The sequence below is a fragment of the Peromyscus eremicus genome, chromosome 23, assembly GCF_949786415.1.
Source record: "Peromyscus eremicus chromosome 23, PerEre_H2_v1, whole genome shotgun sequence".
Classification (NCBI taxonomy): domain Eukaryota; kingdom Metazoa; phylum Chordata; class Mammalia; order Rodentia; family Cricetidae; genus Peromyscus; species Peromyscus eremicus.
The window spans coordinates 28,123,867-28,140,561 of record NC_081438.1 but is presented as its reverse complement, the minus strand read 5'-3'; the positions used below and the strand labels follow the sequence as shown (position 1 = coordinate 28,140,561).

At 52.7% G+C, this 16,695-nt stretch overlaps 1 protein-coding gene across 1 annotated transcript; it reads left to right on the top strand.

The window, feature by feature from the left end:
- Window positions 1-511: 511 nt before the first annotated feature.
- Fscn1 (fascin actin-bundling protein 1) lies at window positions 512-12,584 on the top strand. Its single transcript, XM_059249051.1, has 5 exons — window positions 512-1,390; window positions 9,920-10,076; window positions 10,169-10,290; window positions 10,531-10,698; window positions 11,706-12,584. The coding sequence occupies exons 1-5, from the start codon at window positions 559-561 to the stop codon at window positions 11,906-11,908; spliced, it is 1,482 nt and encodes a 493-aa protein (XP_059105034.1). The 5' UTR covers window positions 512-558; the 3' UTR covers window positions 11,909-12,584.
- Window positions 12,585-16,695: the final 4,111 nt, after the last annotated feature.

The window sequence follows — 16,695 nt, the reverse complement described above, 5'->3', positions numbered from 1 at the left end:
GCCTTTTGAAGGAACAGCTCTAAGGCTACTTCCTGGTGCACCCTGGACCCCTCCCTCCATCCGGAACGCATCATTACCTTAAACCTGGCTGATCCTTCCCATCTGCCATGTTTGGGGTTGGGGTGCTCCAGGGTGGCCTCAGAGAGCAAGAGAAAGTTGCAGATCAGCCAAATACTGCAGAGAACGACAGCGGAGGAGCAGTTAAATGGACTAGCCAACGCGCATGAGCCAGAGGCAGAAGGATTGCTAAGAGTTCGAGTCCAGCCTGAGCCACACAACGGCTTCAAGGCCAGTCTGGGCTACAGAGTGAGACCCTGTCTTAAAACCCAGAAAAACCCGCAGGAGAATCGCAGCGGCCCAGGAGCGCGCTGCAGAGCCCCCTCCCCTGGCAGGACGGCGGGGGGCGTGGCCTAGCAAACTGACGTCACACGCATATAAAACCCAGAGCGCCGCCGGGCTGGCTTTGTGGAGCGCTGCAGCGGGTTAAGCCGTGCTTAACAAAGGAGGTCTGGCACAGCCACCCAAGTTCCCGGGGCTACCGGGCCTCCCTCTGCCACCATGACCGCCAACGGCACAGCTGAGGCGGTGCAGATCCAGTTTGGGCTGATCAGCTGCGGCAACAAGTACCTGACGGCCGAGGCGTTCGGCTTCAAGGTGAACGCATCCGCCAGTAGCTTGAAGAAGAAGCAGATTTGGACGCTGGAGCAGCCTCCCGATGAGGCGGGCAGCGCGGCTGTGTGTCTGCGCAGCCACCTGGGTCGCTATCTGGCCGCCGACAAGGACGGCAATGTGAGCTGCGAGCGCGAGGTGCCCGGCGCTGACTGCCGCTTCCTCGTCGTGGCGCACGACGACGGCCGCTGGTCGCTGCAGTCCGAGGCGCACCGGCGCTACTTCGGCGGCACCGAGGACCGCCTGTCGTGCTTCGCGCAGAGCGTGTCGCCGGCAGAGAAGTGGAGCGTGCACATTGCCATGCACCCACAGGTCAACATCTACAGCGTCACCCGCAAGCGCTACGCGCATCTGAGCGCGCGACCAGCGGACGAGATCGCGGTAGACCGCGACGTGCCTTGGGGCGTCGACTCGCTCATCACCTTGGCTTTCCAGGACCAGCGCTACAGCGTGCAGACGTCGGACCACCGCTTCCTGCGCCACGATGGGCGCCTTGTGGCGAGGCCCGAGCCCGCCACGGGCTACACGCTCGAGTTTCGCTCTGGCAAGGTGGCCTTTCGCGACTGCGAAGGTCGCTACCTGGCCCCGTCCGGGCCCAGTGGCACCCTCAAGGCTGGCAAGGCCACCAAGGTGGGCAAAGACGAGCTCTTCGCCTTAGAACAGAGCTGCGCTCAGGTGGTGCTGCAGGCGGCCAACGAGAGGAACGTGTCCACGCGCCAGGGTGAGTTGGGGACATGTCCCCTTCTTGGGTCCCGATGAAGTGCACAAAAGCATCCCCCCACTCATGTATCCTTCTGTTTCCCGATCTCCCCATGCGCTCCCGTTAGGCGTACAGGCCTCTATTCCCCGCCATGGGGAGGTGGGCTTCTGTTTTGAAAGACCAGCTCGCACTATGTAGCCCTGGCTATTGTGAAACTCGCTCTGTAGACCAGGCTGGCCCCGAACTCGCAGAAATCCTCCTGCCTCTGTCTCTTGAGTGCTGGGATTAAAGGCATGTGCTACCACCCCATGTCTGGGACGGGCGCTTCTTCTGCCGGGAGGAGGTGACGTGGGGTGCGGCCTAGCACATCCTAAAGCAATACTGTCCACCTCCCCCACCCCTGGCTGGGGGCGTGGAGCTCCCTAGATTTTGCTTAGATCTTCTCTGTCCTCTTCCCAATCTAGGTTGTCCCCATTCGTAAGCTGACCCTTAGGACGGGCTACCTCAAGTCTTGGGAAGGAAAGGTTTTCCCTTGTCCATTTCCTCGTGCACTCTTTCTCCTGTTCCTAGGGCGTTTGGCTGGAGGGCCAGGGGACAGTAACTCCTGCTCTTTCTGCCTTTCCTGGCGAGATGGTGGGGGTTTGGCGGGGCTTTTGATCGCGGCGGGGTGTGCGGGGCGGGGTCGGCCCTGGTACGGGGGAGGGGGAATGTCCGCAGGGGCTGCCCCTCCCCCACCCCGCCTCCCCTTGCCAAAGCCTGGCGCTCCGGGCCGCGGCCTTTGTGAGCAGGGGGGCGGGTCGCCTCGGCTGGGCCCTCCCTCGTCCCCTTTGTCCTGCTAGGGCTCTGCAGATGGGAAAACCAGATGCGGCGGAGCTGGGGGAGGGGATCGGCTTAGGCGGGTCCCTCTGCGGAGGAGCCACCCTCAACTCCCCAGACATCGTCCCTGGTCCAGGGTCTTGTGCGGAGGCGCGGAGTGCAGCCGCCTGGCTCTTCCTTCGCACCCCGGCTGGCGGGCGGCGTGGCGCGGGTGGCTGCGCGCCAGGCACCTTCCCTGCCCTCCCGTGCACGCCTCATGGTCCGGCACTCGGCCTTGCGAGTGTCCAGCTCCCTCCAGAAGCCTCTACCCTCGAGTGAACCGGTCCCCAAGGCGCCTGGCTGGGAACAATCGTTTGCAACTGGATCTGTCCCCATCCAGGGCCTCCAGCAGCCTGGCAGGCCATTTCCGACCCGCATGGGCGTGCCACAAGTAGGCGCCTCCTTTCTGGCGTACCCCCTACTTCTTTGCCAAAGGGTCTTAGCTGCTTGCTGGCAGGGTCTTGTGAGATCTCGCTTCCTTGGGTGGGAAATTGGACCCAGGCTTTGGAGATAGCTGGATGGAAGCCGAGTCTGTGGGGAGGAAGACCTCCCTCCCCTAATGCAGAGGGCTAAGCCCTGGGTGGGGCCTGCCCGATTTTGGCTGAATTAAGGCTCAGAAAGGTGCAGCCATTTGCTTTAGGTTACACAGTAAATCAGCAACATTTAGAACTGGATGTATTTGATTCCAGAATGTTCTCTCATTACACACACACACACACACACACACACACACACACACTCACACACTCCAGTGCATGTCATTCTCTTGTTTCACATTGCTGAGTGAAGGGGGTCAGAGTTCCCACCTGTTTAGCAAACACTGGGATACAAGAGATAGTAAATGTCTCTTGGGGACGTGACTGGCATGTAAAGCAAAAGATTGGGGGTACAGGACCAGGGTATTAGATTATCAGGGTCAGGGGTCTGCCCCAGGAGAGTGAATAGAAATTAGCAGGCCTCAAGTGTATGAACTGGCCTTGCAGGCAGAGGGCACAGCCTGTGCAAAGTCCCCGAGGCAGGGAGGTGCAGAGAGTCCTGCATATCTGGGATTTGGGACTAAAGGGAACCCTGCAGATTCCAGGGACTCCCTAGCACAGAGAGACTGGCTCTTTCCTGAGCTGTGTCCAAGACTTACTGCCTTGGGGAAGGTTGGGCTGAAACAGGTGACTTAGGCCCTTGGGGCCAGGAAGGAGCTAGAGGATGTGTTTTGCGAGCCTGGGCAGGTACCATTCTCTGAGGGTGTCATGATTGTGCATGATTCACGCTGATGGGGCAAGAGGGGGCGGAAATTGGAGCTGAAGTGATGAGACTCTGAAGGGAATTTGGGGTCATGGTTAGATCTCTTCTGCCCTCGTGTATCGGGGTTCCAGTCTCATTTCCATGTCAGTCAACTCCTCCCGGTGCTTTTTGGGGTGAGCTGCTGGGTGGGTGTGCCGGGGAGGCCATTTTGGGCAGGCCTGCGTGGCAGGGAGGCGGGGCTGGGCTTCGGAAACACGTGTTGGGAACTGCTAGCCAAGAATAGGGGGAGGGACCGCTCAATCTGGGTTTGTGAATCACCCCTGCGGAGCTGCTTCCTGCTCCCCGGCCTCAATTTCCCATCTGTAAAACAGAGGTACTTGGGGCCAGGCTCTGTTCCTTGGAGGTGGAGATCAGAGTGAGCAGTACCTTACACTGGATTGGGGGGAGGGCCTCCTGATCCTCACAAGACCTTGCTGGCTCAAGGAGACCCCATGCTGTGTCTCCCCACACTGCTCAACCTGATTCACATGTTGAGTTCTAACCCCTGAGCATGCTTTAAAAGGATCTTGTCCCCATCATTTCTAGGGTGGCTGGCTGAGGAGTGGTGGGTGAGGCAGGGCTTTGTGGGATGGCTAAGAGTTCCCATTCTTGGCTGGAATGGCATAGTTTTGAGCATTGAGTAGACTTTGGGGTGGGTGGCTGGAGTGAACTCCTGTAAGATTCTAAGCTAGGCCCCCATCCTAAATGAGATGGGTTGTGAAGGATGCTTATTTTGAACAAGGCAAGATAATCTGGCAAGCTGCTAAGCCCAGGAAGGGGGTTGAGGGTTGGGAGACCCTCTGAGTCACCACAGTTGCTGAAGCTTGAAGATAGCCACGCCCCCTCCCGTGGGCTCCTAGGAGCCCATGACTCAGGTTTTCTGTGCTGCCACTGTTGGGGGGAAAAAAAAACAAAACCCACAGAAATTCTGTTACTATAGCAACGGAGCTCCAATGTGATTCCAAGGCCAAGTGGGGCCTTTCCCCCTGGGCTGGGCCTTCGAGGGGCCATTCTGGAAGGGAGCAAACTTCTCTTTCCCGGCCCTTCCTGCTGGGGTGGGAGAGCCCCGTGTCTCCTTGGCAACAGGCCCTCACATCCTTTCAGGGTCCCAACAGAGATGATCCTTTCTGGCAAGGTAGGGAAACTGAGGCAGAGAGAGGAGAATGCATTCACCAAAGGGTGCCTGGAGTCCACCTTTGGTGCCTCACTGGCCTCTTAGGCCTTTTAACAAAGACTGGATGCAACAAGCCCTTTGTCCCAGTACCTGGAGTGAGAGCCAGATGGTGGCCTGGGTGAGGCCCTTTTTGCCCTTCATCTTCATGCTTATTCCTCAGAATTACTGCCTACGGCGCTGCCCTGCCTTGAACTCGGTGCCCACAACTTCTTGAGCAGGGGCCGCTCCCTTGTGCGAGGATGACTAGCATGTTGGGAAGCCAACTTTTCTGACTCCTCTATCCCTCCCACCTTATTTTTGGTTTTTGTCTTGTAGCTCATCTGGCTTTCAACTCTCCACGCTCCTGCCTCGGTTTCCAGAGTGCTAGGATGAGAGGCATGGGCCACCACTTCTGATTGGCTTCCTGCCCCCTCTTGCTCATCTATCTTGGAGCAGCATTCTGCTGCTGGAGTGGCTGGGAGGGGCTTTTCCTTCCTTCCTTCCTTCCTTCCTTCCTTCCTTCCTTCCTTCCTTCCTTGTTTTTTCTTTTTCTTTCTTTCTCTTTTTTTTTTTTTTTTTTTTGGAGACAGGGTTTCTCTGTGTAGCCTTAGCTCTCCTGGAACTTGCTCCATAGACCAGGCTGGCTTTGAACTCAGAGATTTTCCTGCCTCTGGCTTCTGTGTGCTGGGATTAAAGGTGAAAGGTGTGCTTTTCTTTTATTGTGGGAATGTGGTGATCAAACCTGAGGCCTTGTGCATGACAGGCAAGTTCTCTATACAGATGACCTACACCTTTAGCCCTTCCCTGAGGAGATTCTAGGCAAATGCTCTGTCAGTGAGCCACACCCCCAATGCTGCCTTTTCTTTCTTTTTTTCCAAATAAAATTTTAATCTAATTACCTTTATTGAATTATTTGTATGTGGGGGCTTATATGTAGATCACAACACACACATGGAGCTCAGAGGACAACTTGTGGGAATCAGTTTTCTCCTTCAACCAATTTGGCTCTGGAGATGGAAGTCTGGGAGCTTGGTGACACGGGCCTTTACCCACTGAAGTTCCTATGCTGGCTTTTCCTGATTGTCCCATTACCCTCTGGGCACTCGTTGAAGGGATGGGATTCCTTGCCCTCTCTGGCACTGGGTATGGCTGTTTGGCCCAGTGGGCTGTGCTTACTCAGCTTTCCCTACACATGGCAGCCCAATTATGGGCAGGCAGAGGGAACAGTGGGCAGTACCCCACATTCATGTGGCCAGCTGTCTTTTCAATGTGTAGCAGTCCCTAGTGTGACCAGAGGCAGGAGAGCCCGTTTCTGCCTGAGAAGGTGGGTGGTTGAGCAGACTCCAGCCCAGAGCTGTGCCTTCGGGGTGGCTACCTAGCCTGGGAGGGCCTTCCTACCCTCTTCCATGCTTCAGTGGTAAACCCTGTGGAGACACTGGGTCAGGATATTGGGTGACCCACAACGGAAGCCATGTCTGCTAATACATAGGTCTAGAAGGGAGGGATAAGGCATGGCCAGGCATTTGTCCATCTCCACTCCTGCAAGCCAAGAAACCCTTTGTCTTGTTGGGTGACCTTGAGCCAAGACCGTGCCACCTCTCAATCTCTCCCACTTTGTGAGGTAAGGGTCCCCATTGCACAGCACGGATAGAGACATCGTTGGGTCAGGGTGGCACTAGCACACCCTTCGGTGGGGTGTTAGCTAAGGATAGGTTTCTAGGGGCGAGAGTGAAGTAGGTGGCACCTGCCAGCTACTTGGTCCCTGCTTCATAAGGCACTTAAAGGCAAACAGTGAGCCCAGCAGTATACATTGTGACCAGGTTGAGAACATTCTTAGAAACAAAGAGTTTGTCTGGTTAGGACCCAAGATACCACTTCCAGGTGGAGTCAAAGCCAGTGTGCAAAGCTGGGCTGCAGAGCGGGCCTTGGGAGCAACACCTTATTTGGGGTCATGTGACATGGAAATTTAGCAAGAAGTCAGCAAGCCATGCTTGGGGTGCACACCTGTAATCCCAGCACTCAGGAGGCAGAGGCAGGTGGATCTCTGAGTTCAAGGCTAGCCTGGGATATACAGTGAGACTCTGTCTCAAAACAAAACCAAATCAAAAGAGAGGGGGCGATGGAGAGATGTCTCAAATATGTAGACCAGGCTAGCCTCTAACTCGGAGATCTGCTTGCCTCTGCCTCAGGAATGCTGGGATGAAAGGCGTGCGTCACTCCCAACTGGCTCTAGAATACTTGTTCTTACAGAGCACCAGCACTTAGATGATGGCTCACAGCCATCTATAACCCAGTTCCAGGAGAGCTGGCCTCTGAGGGCACTAGACACACACGTTGTGCACATCCATACACACAGGCAAAACATTCTTACATACAAAATACAAGAAATCTTTTGGTTTTTCTGGACAGGGTTTCTTTTTCTTTTCTTTCTTTTTTTTTTTTTTTTTTTTTTGGTTTTTCGAGACAGGGTTTCTCTGTGTAGCTTTGCGCCTTTCCTGGAACTTGCTTTGTAGACCAGGCTGGCCTTGAACTCACAGAGATCTGCCTGCCTCTGCTGGACAGGGTTTCTTTGTGTAACTTTGGCTGTCCTGGAACTTGCTCTGTAGACCAGGCTGACCCACCTCCCAAGTGCTGGGATTAAAGGCATTCACCACCACCGCCCAGCAAGAAAATTTTCTTTCTTTCTTTCTTTTTTTTTTTGTTTTTTTTTTTCAAGACAGGGTTTTTCTGTGTAACAGTCCTGGCTGTCTGCGATCTCACTTTGTAGACCAGGCTGGCCTTGAATTCACTGAGATCCACCTGCCTCTGCTGAGATCAAAGGCGTGCACCACCACCGCCTGGCCAAGAAATATATATATATTTTTTCTTTTTTCGAGACAAGGTTTCTCTGTGTAGCTTTGCGCCTTTCCTGGAACTCACTCTGTAGCCCAGGTGGCCCTCGAACTCACAAAGATGTGCCTGCCTCTGCCTCCCGAGTGCTGGAATTAAAGGCGTGCGCCACCACCACCCGGCTAAGAAATCTTTTTTAAGATTAAGGAAAATCAATTAAAAAAAGAGAGGAAAGGAGGGAGGCTCAGTGATCCTGTTTTGGTCTAGCAGGGAAATGCTAGAAAGTGTCGTCAGTCTTCAGTGTTTGTGGCTGGTGGGGGCAGGGATAAAGTATGACTTCATCTTTATCCTTTTTGAGTATTTTAAGTTTTCTAAAGGAACATGTGGTCATCGTGTGTGTCTGTGGTACTGGATATGGAGTCCTGGGTTTTCCACCATGCTAGTCAAGCAGTTTACCACAGAGCTATAGTCTCAAATACCTCTCATTTATTTTATATGGAGCCCTGGCCTAGAACTCATTATATAGACTAGGGTGACCTCAGAATCAAAGAGATTCACCTCTACCTCCTGAGTGTTAGGGATAAAGGCATGTACTCCCGTACTCACCTTCTCTTAAAAACAAAATTGCACCGGGCGGTGGTGGCGCACGCCTTTAATCCCAGCACTCGGAAGGCAGAGGCAGGCAAATCTCTTTGAGTTCGAGGCCAGCCTGGTCTACAAAGTGAGTTCCAGGAAAGGCACAAAACTACACAGAGAAACCCTGTCTCAAAAAACAAACAAACAAACAAACAAAACCAAAATTGCACTTATTTTATGTTTGTATGGTGAGGGTGGTGGCCCACATACTAAGGCATAGGTTTAGATGTCTGAGTCTGTTTCCCTCCGCCTTGTTGGTCCCAGGGATCAAACTCAGTTGTTAGGCTTGGCGGCAGTGTCTTTACTTCATGAGCCATCTTGATGGCCTGCAGCCCTTTGTGTGTGTGTGTGTGTGTGTGTGGTGTGCGTGCGCATTGGGGAGGTTGGATGGGGGTGTCTCATGTAGCTCAGGCTAGCTTTGAACTTCTTACCCTTTTATGCAGTTCTGGGGATGGACCCCAGGACTTTGTGCATGTTAGTGCTTGCACTGTACCAACTGAGGTATAGCCACAGCTCTGCTTTATTTTTTTGAGATAGGATCTCAGTCATAGCTGAGTCTAGTCTCAGCCTCCTGAGTGCTGGGATGACAGGCGTGGGTCACTGAGCATAGCTCATACTCTATATTCTTTTACTTTCACACATCCCCTCTACAGGAAGTGGGTGACGAACCCCCTTTTACCAGCACCCCACAATGTGACATTCTGCAGAACCAGCTCCATCTGTGTGTTTATTCAATGGTTTGGGTTGTATTTAAAGCAAATTCCCGACACTGAGGCGACTTATCCGGAAACGCCTCCATCTGTACCTACAAAACCGGGCCGTTCCTTACATAACAGCAGCATTGCCTAACTGGAACCGATCTTTAAAACCCAATCCCGGGCCACAGGAGAGTTCTCTTGCTTGGCTTTAGAACATCTTTGTGGGTGGTTCATTGAAGTTTGAGGGCTTCCTTCCTTCTTGTCTTTTGGGGTGCTAGAGATAAAAGAAACCCATCAGTGACTGAGCTAAATCCCCAGTTATATATATGTATATTACATAATATAAACTCTCTCTATACATATACTTACACACACACAAATATATATATATTTATGTGTGTATACACACACACACACACACACACACACACACACACACACACAGAGTTTATCCTCAGCTGGCCTGCCTCAGTCTTCTGAGGACTGGCACATCTGATTTTTATTGTTTATATGTGTACCCCTAACATGGAGGTCAGATGTCAACATCAGATATGTCGTCCTCTGTCATTCTACACACTTTCTTTTGAGATGGATTCTCACTATAAGCTCTGGCTGTCCTATAACTCACTATGTAGACCAGACTGGCCTCAGACTCACAAAGATCCACCTGCCTCTGTCTCCTGAGTGTACTTGAGACAAGAATCTCAGCTGGATGTGGTGGCGCATGCCTTTAATCCCAGCACTCTGGAGCCAGAGGCATGTGGATCTCTTGAGTTCGAGGCCAGCCTGGTCTACAAAGCGAGTTCCATACAGAGAAACCAAAGACAAAAGGGATCTCTCAGTGGCCAGGAGCTCAGGGGTTCAGCCTAGCTGGCCGGTCATTGAGCTCCAGGGATCCATCTGTCTTGGCTTCCCCGTTCTGGGATTATAGGCTCTGCCGCCATGCCAACTTCTATGTGGTTTCCAGGGATCTGAATTTAGTGTCTGAGCAAGTCCCAGGATACCCTCGGAGAGACCTGAGCCACACTTGAGGAAGCCCTGTGGTATCTTGAGTGTGGGTGAGACAACAGTGGCCTAATTGGCTGGGGTCCCCCTCTGTAGGAATGGACCTATCGGCCAATCAGGATGAAGAGACTGATCAGGAGACCTTCCAGCTGGAGATTGACCGGGACACAAGAAAGTGTGCCTTCCGCACCCACACGGGCAAGTACTGGACGCTGACGGCAACCGGAGGGGTGCAGTCCACTGCATCCACCAAGTGAGTGACACCCCTGAATCACCTGGGTTGGCTATTCTGGGACCTGGGCAGCCTGCTTGATCCCATGCTGCCATCCCCTCTCCTCTTCCCAGGAATGCCAGCTGCTACTTTGACATTGAGTGGTGTGACCGTCGCATCACTTTAAGAGCATCCAATGGCAAGTTTGTGACTGCCAAGAAAAATGGTCAGCTGGCCGCCTCAGTGGAGACAGCAGGTAGTCACACTGGAGCATGCACCCCAAGTCTGCTTCCTTAGTGCCTTAGAGGGACAGTCACCCTGTGGTCAATCACCAGCCCCACCTGAACCTCTCTGTGTGGGCAGGTATCCTCTTAAGTTGGTGTAACCTCAGGCTGGCAACATGTAACCCTTAGCTTCTTGATATCCCTCTCTGAGCCACAGCCTGGCTGGTTCATCTCTGTTGCTATAAACTCAATGGCCCCTTTTGCTGTGACAGGAGACTCTGAACTCTTCCTCATGAAGCTGATTAACCGCCCCATTATCGTGTTCCGTGGAGAGCATGGATTCATTGGCTGCCGCAAGGTCACGGGCACTCTGGATGCGAACCGTTCCAGCTATGACGTCTTCCAGCTGGAATTCAGTGATGGCGCCTACAACATCAAAGGCAGGTTCTCTGGGTGGGGAACAGGTGTGTCCTAGGTCCATTAGGGGTAGCCCTCTTGTCTGTAGAGAATTTTCCCAGCCTATCCTGGGCAGATGGAGAAGGTGGGAGGTAACTAGGGATGGTGGTGCGTGGCTATAATCTAGGAATCTGAGGCAGGAGGATTATCTTTAAAAAAAAAAAAAAAAGGGCCGGGCGGTGGTGGCGCACGCCTTTAATCCCAGCACTCGAGAGGCAGAGGCAGGAGGATCTCTGTGAGTTCAAGGCCAGCCTGGGCTACAAAGTGAGTTCCAGGAAAGGTGCAAAACTACAGAGAAACCCTGTCTTGAAAAACCAAAAAAACAAAAAAACAAAAAAACAAAAAAAAAAAAGGAAGGAAAAGAAAAGATAAAAGGAGAAGATGGGAGATAAGGATATGACATCTTGGATGTGGGACCAAAACTAGAGTGAAGGACCCCAAGAGTCCAGAAGTGTTAAGTTGGAATCAGAACCCCGTGCTGTGTATGGCCTTGGCAAGGCAGACCCCATTCCTTTCTTTATAGTGCTGAGGACTGAATTCAGAGCCACACCCCAGCCCCTCACTAGGGGATTCTAGGCAGGTGCTCTGCTGCTGATCTACATACCTCTTTTTTTTTTTTGAGACAGGGTCTCACTTTGTGGTCCTAGCTGTCTTAAAAGTTGCTTTGTAGACCAGGCTGGCCTTAAAGTCAGATCTACCTGCCTTTGCCTCCCACATGTTGGGATTAAAGATATATGCCACCATGACTAGCCCCTAGTCCTCTTATATTTTTTTAGTTTGAGACAGGGTGTTAGTGAATTTCCCAGGATGGCCTTGAACTCTAGATAATCCTTCTGCTTCAGTTTCTTGAGTATTAGGATTATAGGACTATACCCCACACCCAACTGACCTCACTCATTTCTGGAAGCTGACTGTGGGAGGGAATAGTAATTCTTTCCAAGAGTGGATATGGGCTGGGGAACACAGCTTGACATGAAATCTCTCCCCCCAGACTCCACGGGCAAATACTGGACAGTGGGTAGTGATTCCTCGGTCACCAGCAGCAGCGATACCCCTGTGGATTTCTTCCTTGAGTTCTGTGACTACAATAAGGTGGCCATCAAGGTGGGCGGCCGCTACCTAAAGGGGGACCATGCCGGGGTCCTGAAGGCCTGCGCGGAGACCATCGACCCCGCCTCACTCTGGGAGTACTAGGGCCATCTGCCGTCTGCGGGTCACTCATCCAGTCCCTCTTGCTATCCTTACTCGCCAGGTGGCCCTGCAGCAGGTGGCAAGCCCCTTGCCTTTCAAACTGGAAACCCGAGAGAAAATGGTGCCCTCACTTGTTGCCCTCTGTGGACCCCCTTCCCCCTAACTCTCTGCTCCCCATGGGTCAGTAGCTGCAGACTGTCCCTGGGAGGGATTTTGGGTCCCTCTGCACCCTTCTCTGCCATGGGGCATGCTGGCACCTTTCTTCTGACCTCAGACAACTCTGAGCCTTATTTCCCCAGGAAGTGGCCTAGGAGAAGCTGGGTGGGGGGCCGAGGGAACTGCCCCCGTCCCTGAGTTGTAACTGGAAGCCCTCCCCCTCGAGATCATACCTCTGGTGTATCTGCTCTGGCCCCAGCACCTGGAGGCAAGCCTTTTGGTGGGACTGAAGCCCGGCATGGCCTGGTTTGCCCACAGATTTTTTCTGGATCATGGCTGGAGAGCAGCCTCTGACCCTGCAGAAGTCCTGCCAGGCTCCCTGACTCAAAGCTAGGTGGGTGGCACTGACATTGCCCCTGCACATTCTGGGGTTTGGGGGGACATCTTGCTCCCTTCTCTTTCCTTTTCGCCCTGGCCTGACTGGAAGCAGGACAATGACCAAATCAGTATTTTTTTTTTTTTTTTTTTAAGGAAATGTTACTGTTGAAAGGGCCCTGGGCAAACCTGCCTGGTTGGTTGTAGCTATGAATGGTCTTGGGGGGTGGGGGAGATGCTTGACACCTGGCCTCCCCAGTGGGTTCCCTTCCTCTCTCCCTTCCTCCTGCCTGCCCACCCCCAGCCCTGGCCCTATGATTGGTGCTCCATGTCTTTCTGACACCTCGGGGCTCCTGGGGTGGGAGAAAGCCAGGCGTGTCCCTCCCTGGGAAACCTGGAGTAAACCTCAGGGGGGCCCTTCCCAGACACCCCATTCTACCAATTCCCCAACACCGTGCATCTCACTCACTTGGGGTGTCTCAGTCTTTTATTTTTTTTGTAACTGTCATTTGTATAACTCTGAAGACCCATGATAGTAGCTTTGAACTGGAAAATAAAACAACACCAAGTCTGCAGCCTGTGCATGTCTCACAGAGGAAGTGGTTGGGGGAGTGGATAGAGGGTGGCCCGGGAGGGAGCCTGCACTGATTTTCGCGGGGTGGGGGGCAGACTCTTGTTTAGGTCTCAGACCATAGTGGCTCCAGCATTTGCAGTAGTAGCCCTTGGCTGAGAAATGGCTGAACATGGAGCTCCTGGCTCTAGTAACATGGATATTTAAAAGTTTAGGCCAAGGGCAGGCGAGAGGGTTCAGCAGGTAAAGCTACTTGCTGCCAAGCCTCATGTCCTATATTTGATAATCCAACACCCATGTGAAAAAGTTGGGTGCAGTGGTGTACACCCATCCCAGGACTTGGGGAAAGGGTAGAGAGACAGGAGGATCCCTGAAGTTTGCTTGCTTGCTGTCCATACTCACTTAATCTATGAGCTCTGCATTCAGTGAGAGGCCCTGTCTCAGTAAGGTGGGGGTGGGTTGAAGAAGACACTCCAGAGAGACCTCTGGCCTCTCCACCTCCACACACAAATAAAAACAAGCCAGGCTTGTCATCCCTGGCACTCGGGTGGAGCAGGAGGATCACAGATTCAAGGCTGCCTAAGTCTCAGAATGAGTTCCAGGCTAGCCTGAACACCTTGCTGGATGTTTTAAGTGAATGGGCTGTAGGATGTAGTTTGTGGGCAGCACAGCTGAGGCTCTAGTTTCAATTCCAGGTAACCTCACAAAAAGTGCTGGTCAAACTGGGCGTGGTGGTGAATGCCTCTGGAGACAGAGGAAGGTGGATCTGAAAGTTTGAGGCCAGCCTGGTCTACAGAGTTCTAGGACAGCCAGGACTGTTACACAGAGAAACCTTGTCTTAAGAAACAGAACAACAACAGCAAAAAAGACCTACATCCTTGGAGGGCAAGCTAGGGTCTTGGGAGTGTGCCAGAGGTACACAGGTTGAAGGATTCCAGTGGCTTGCCTATTCGATTCCTCCCTACAGGTAGGTACTTCCGTTGGGCCCTTTGGAGCATTCCAGAGTCCCATTTTACGGAGGGGGACACTGGGGCGTAAGGAAGCAAAACAACCTTGTTTGCTGTTGTGGGAGAGTGCTGAGTAGAGCACCCTTAAGCCCCAGCAGCTGGAGGCTCTGCAGAGGCGGTTGGAGAGCCACACTGATTGGCTGCTGATGACGGAATGAAGAGGCTGAGCTGTGATTGGCGGTCCCTGAGGGATGGCGTGCAGGAGATTGACTGGGGCAGATGGCCACAAAGGGTCCAGTGGCCCCCGCAGGGTGGAAGCTCGGCCCCAAGCCAGGGTAGTGTCAATGACACGGAGACAGATGAATCCTGCCGAGTCAAACTCAGGCTCTGGTGAGGGCCGCGCTGGGGGGAGGGGACACTTTGTCCATCACCACCACCAGGCACAGCCTGGCCATCTGATGACTGTGGGTTCCTGCAGCGCTGGAGGGGAAGGTCTGATGGAGGAGACACGTGCTGAGTTTAATGGTGGAGGCTCAGAGTCTCTTGGGGCCAGCTCAGGGACTAAGGGAGGAGGCCCAGGTTTGAAGGGGGCTGACACAGGGTCTGGTGGGAGAGAAAGGGAGGACTAACAAAGGGTGAATAGGTAGAAAGGACCTAATCCAAAAAAAGGGTCAAAAGAGCTCCTGGTCAGGGGACTCTCCTCAGGACAGGTCCTGAGTAGGGGAAGCTGTCAGAGTAAGGCTGGGCTAGTGAGGCTAGGTTTTAGGGGCCCAGGCAGCTTGTGAAGGCAACAGGCATCTTGGAGGGAAGGGGGGCACCCGTGAGCTAGCACACACCATAGAGATGTCTGAATTCTGCACACACTCTTGCACATGGTGGGCATGCAGAAGCACATTTGCACATACAGCAGTTCCCATAGCCAGCTGTAGCTAGGTACCTTTATGTCCCTGTAACCCATCCCCTCATTCCTTCCAGTTGAGTCAGGTACCCCACAGCTCTGAGACAGATCCCCTATAAATCTACTTTTGTGTGTGAGTGCACAAATCCCACTGGTGTTGCACAGATGGGAAATTGAGGCAGAGTCTCAGTGAAGCTGACAGCACAGGTTAGTGTGTGAGTTTTCTCTCTCTGTGTGTAGACTGTTCTACCTACATGCATGTGCACCACATATGTGTACCTGATGCCTGCAGAGATCAGAAGGTGTTGAGTGCCCTGGAGCTGGAGTTATGGATGGTTGTTAGCCACCATGAGGGTGATGGTCTTCTGCAAGAGCAGCAAGTGCTCTTAACCATGGAGCCATCTGCAGTCTCCTCCACCAACATTACTTATTTTTTGTTTTGTTTTGGAGACAGGGTCTCATGTAGCTCAGGCGGAAGTCAAGGATGACCTTAAATTTCTGTGCCTCTTGCCTCTACCCCCTGAGTTCTGGGTGATGACAGGCATGCTGGCTTCGGACCCATAGCTTCATGTATGCTAGGCAAGCACTCTACCACCTGAGCCACAACCATACCTTATTTGTTTTCTTTTTGGACAAGCTCTTGCTATGTAGCCCAGGCTGGCTTCTCAAACTCACAGCCACCTTACTGACTCAGCTTCCCAAATGCTGGGATTACAGGCTTGAGCCACTGTAGGAAAGAACAATGGAGAAGCTATTCTGGCCCTCATGGGTTCCTCCAGTTCTGTCAGAGTTCAGGAGGCTTGGCAGGCGGATTACAGTCCCCTTTGGAGCTCGTCTCCAGCCTTAAGCACCCCCAGTTCTACCCTGCAGGTCTGGCCTTCAGGAAGCCTTGATGAGATGGGACACTGCCTTGATTGGTGCTGGCTGGATCTCTCTGGTGAGGAGCTGATGGTTTCAGTCTGGGAATTTCCCTACCAAGTCCACACTGGACACCTTGTCCAAGACCTGCTTCTAATCCCTCCTGTGGGGACCTAAGGGAGTGACATCTGAATTCCCACAGGGCCCCCATTTTCTCCTAAGCTGAGTGGCCTCCCCTACTGGACAGATAAGAGCTGACCTGAACTTGTTTAAATGTTGAATGCAAGGAGCTTTGGAAATGGCCCTATTGGTAAAATGATTGCCTTGTGTCTTAGGGTTTCTAATGATGTGAAGAGACACCATGGCCATGGCAACTCTTACAGAAGAAAACATTTAATTCAAATTGGCTTACAGTTCAGAGATTTAGTCCATTATCACCATGGCAGGAAGCAGGGCATCATGCAGGCAGACATGGTGCTGGAGAAGAAGCTTAGGGTCCTTACATTTTTTTTTTTTTTTTTTTTGGTTTTTCGAGACAGGGTTTCTCTGTGTAGCTACATTTTGATCCTCAGTCAGCAGGAAGTGAACTGAGACACTGGGGCATAGCTTGAGCAAAGGAGACCTCAAAGCCCACCCCCACAATGACATGCTTCCTCCAACAAGGCCACACCTACTCCAACAAAGCCACACCTCCTAATAGTGCCACTCCCTTTGGGGGCCATTTTCTTTCAAACCACTACACTTTGCAAGCATTGGGACCTGAGTTTGATCCTCAGAGCTGGGGAGGTAAAAACAGGCTGGGCTCACTAGCCCCCCAGTCCAGGTGAATTGGCAAGCTCAGAAACCAAGATGGATGGTTCTTGAGGAACAACACCCAAGGTTGACTCCTGGCGTTCACATGCATGTGCACATATGTATCTCCACACATGCACATATGCATATAATACCCTAATCCATTTGGTAGTGTGTGCCTGTAATCACGGTA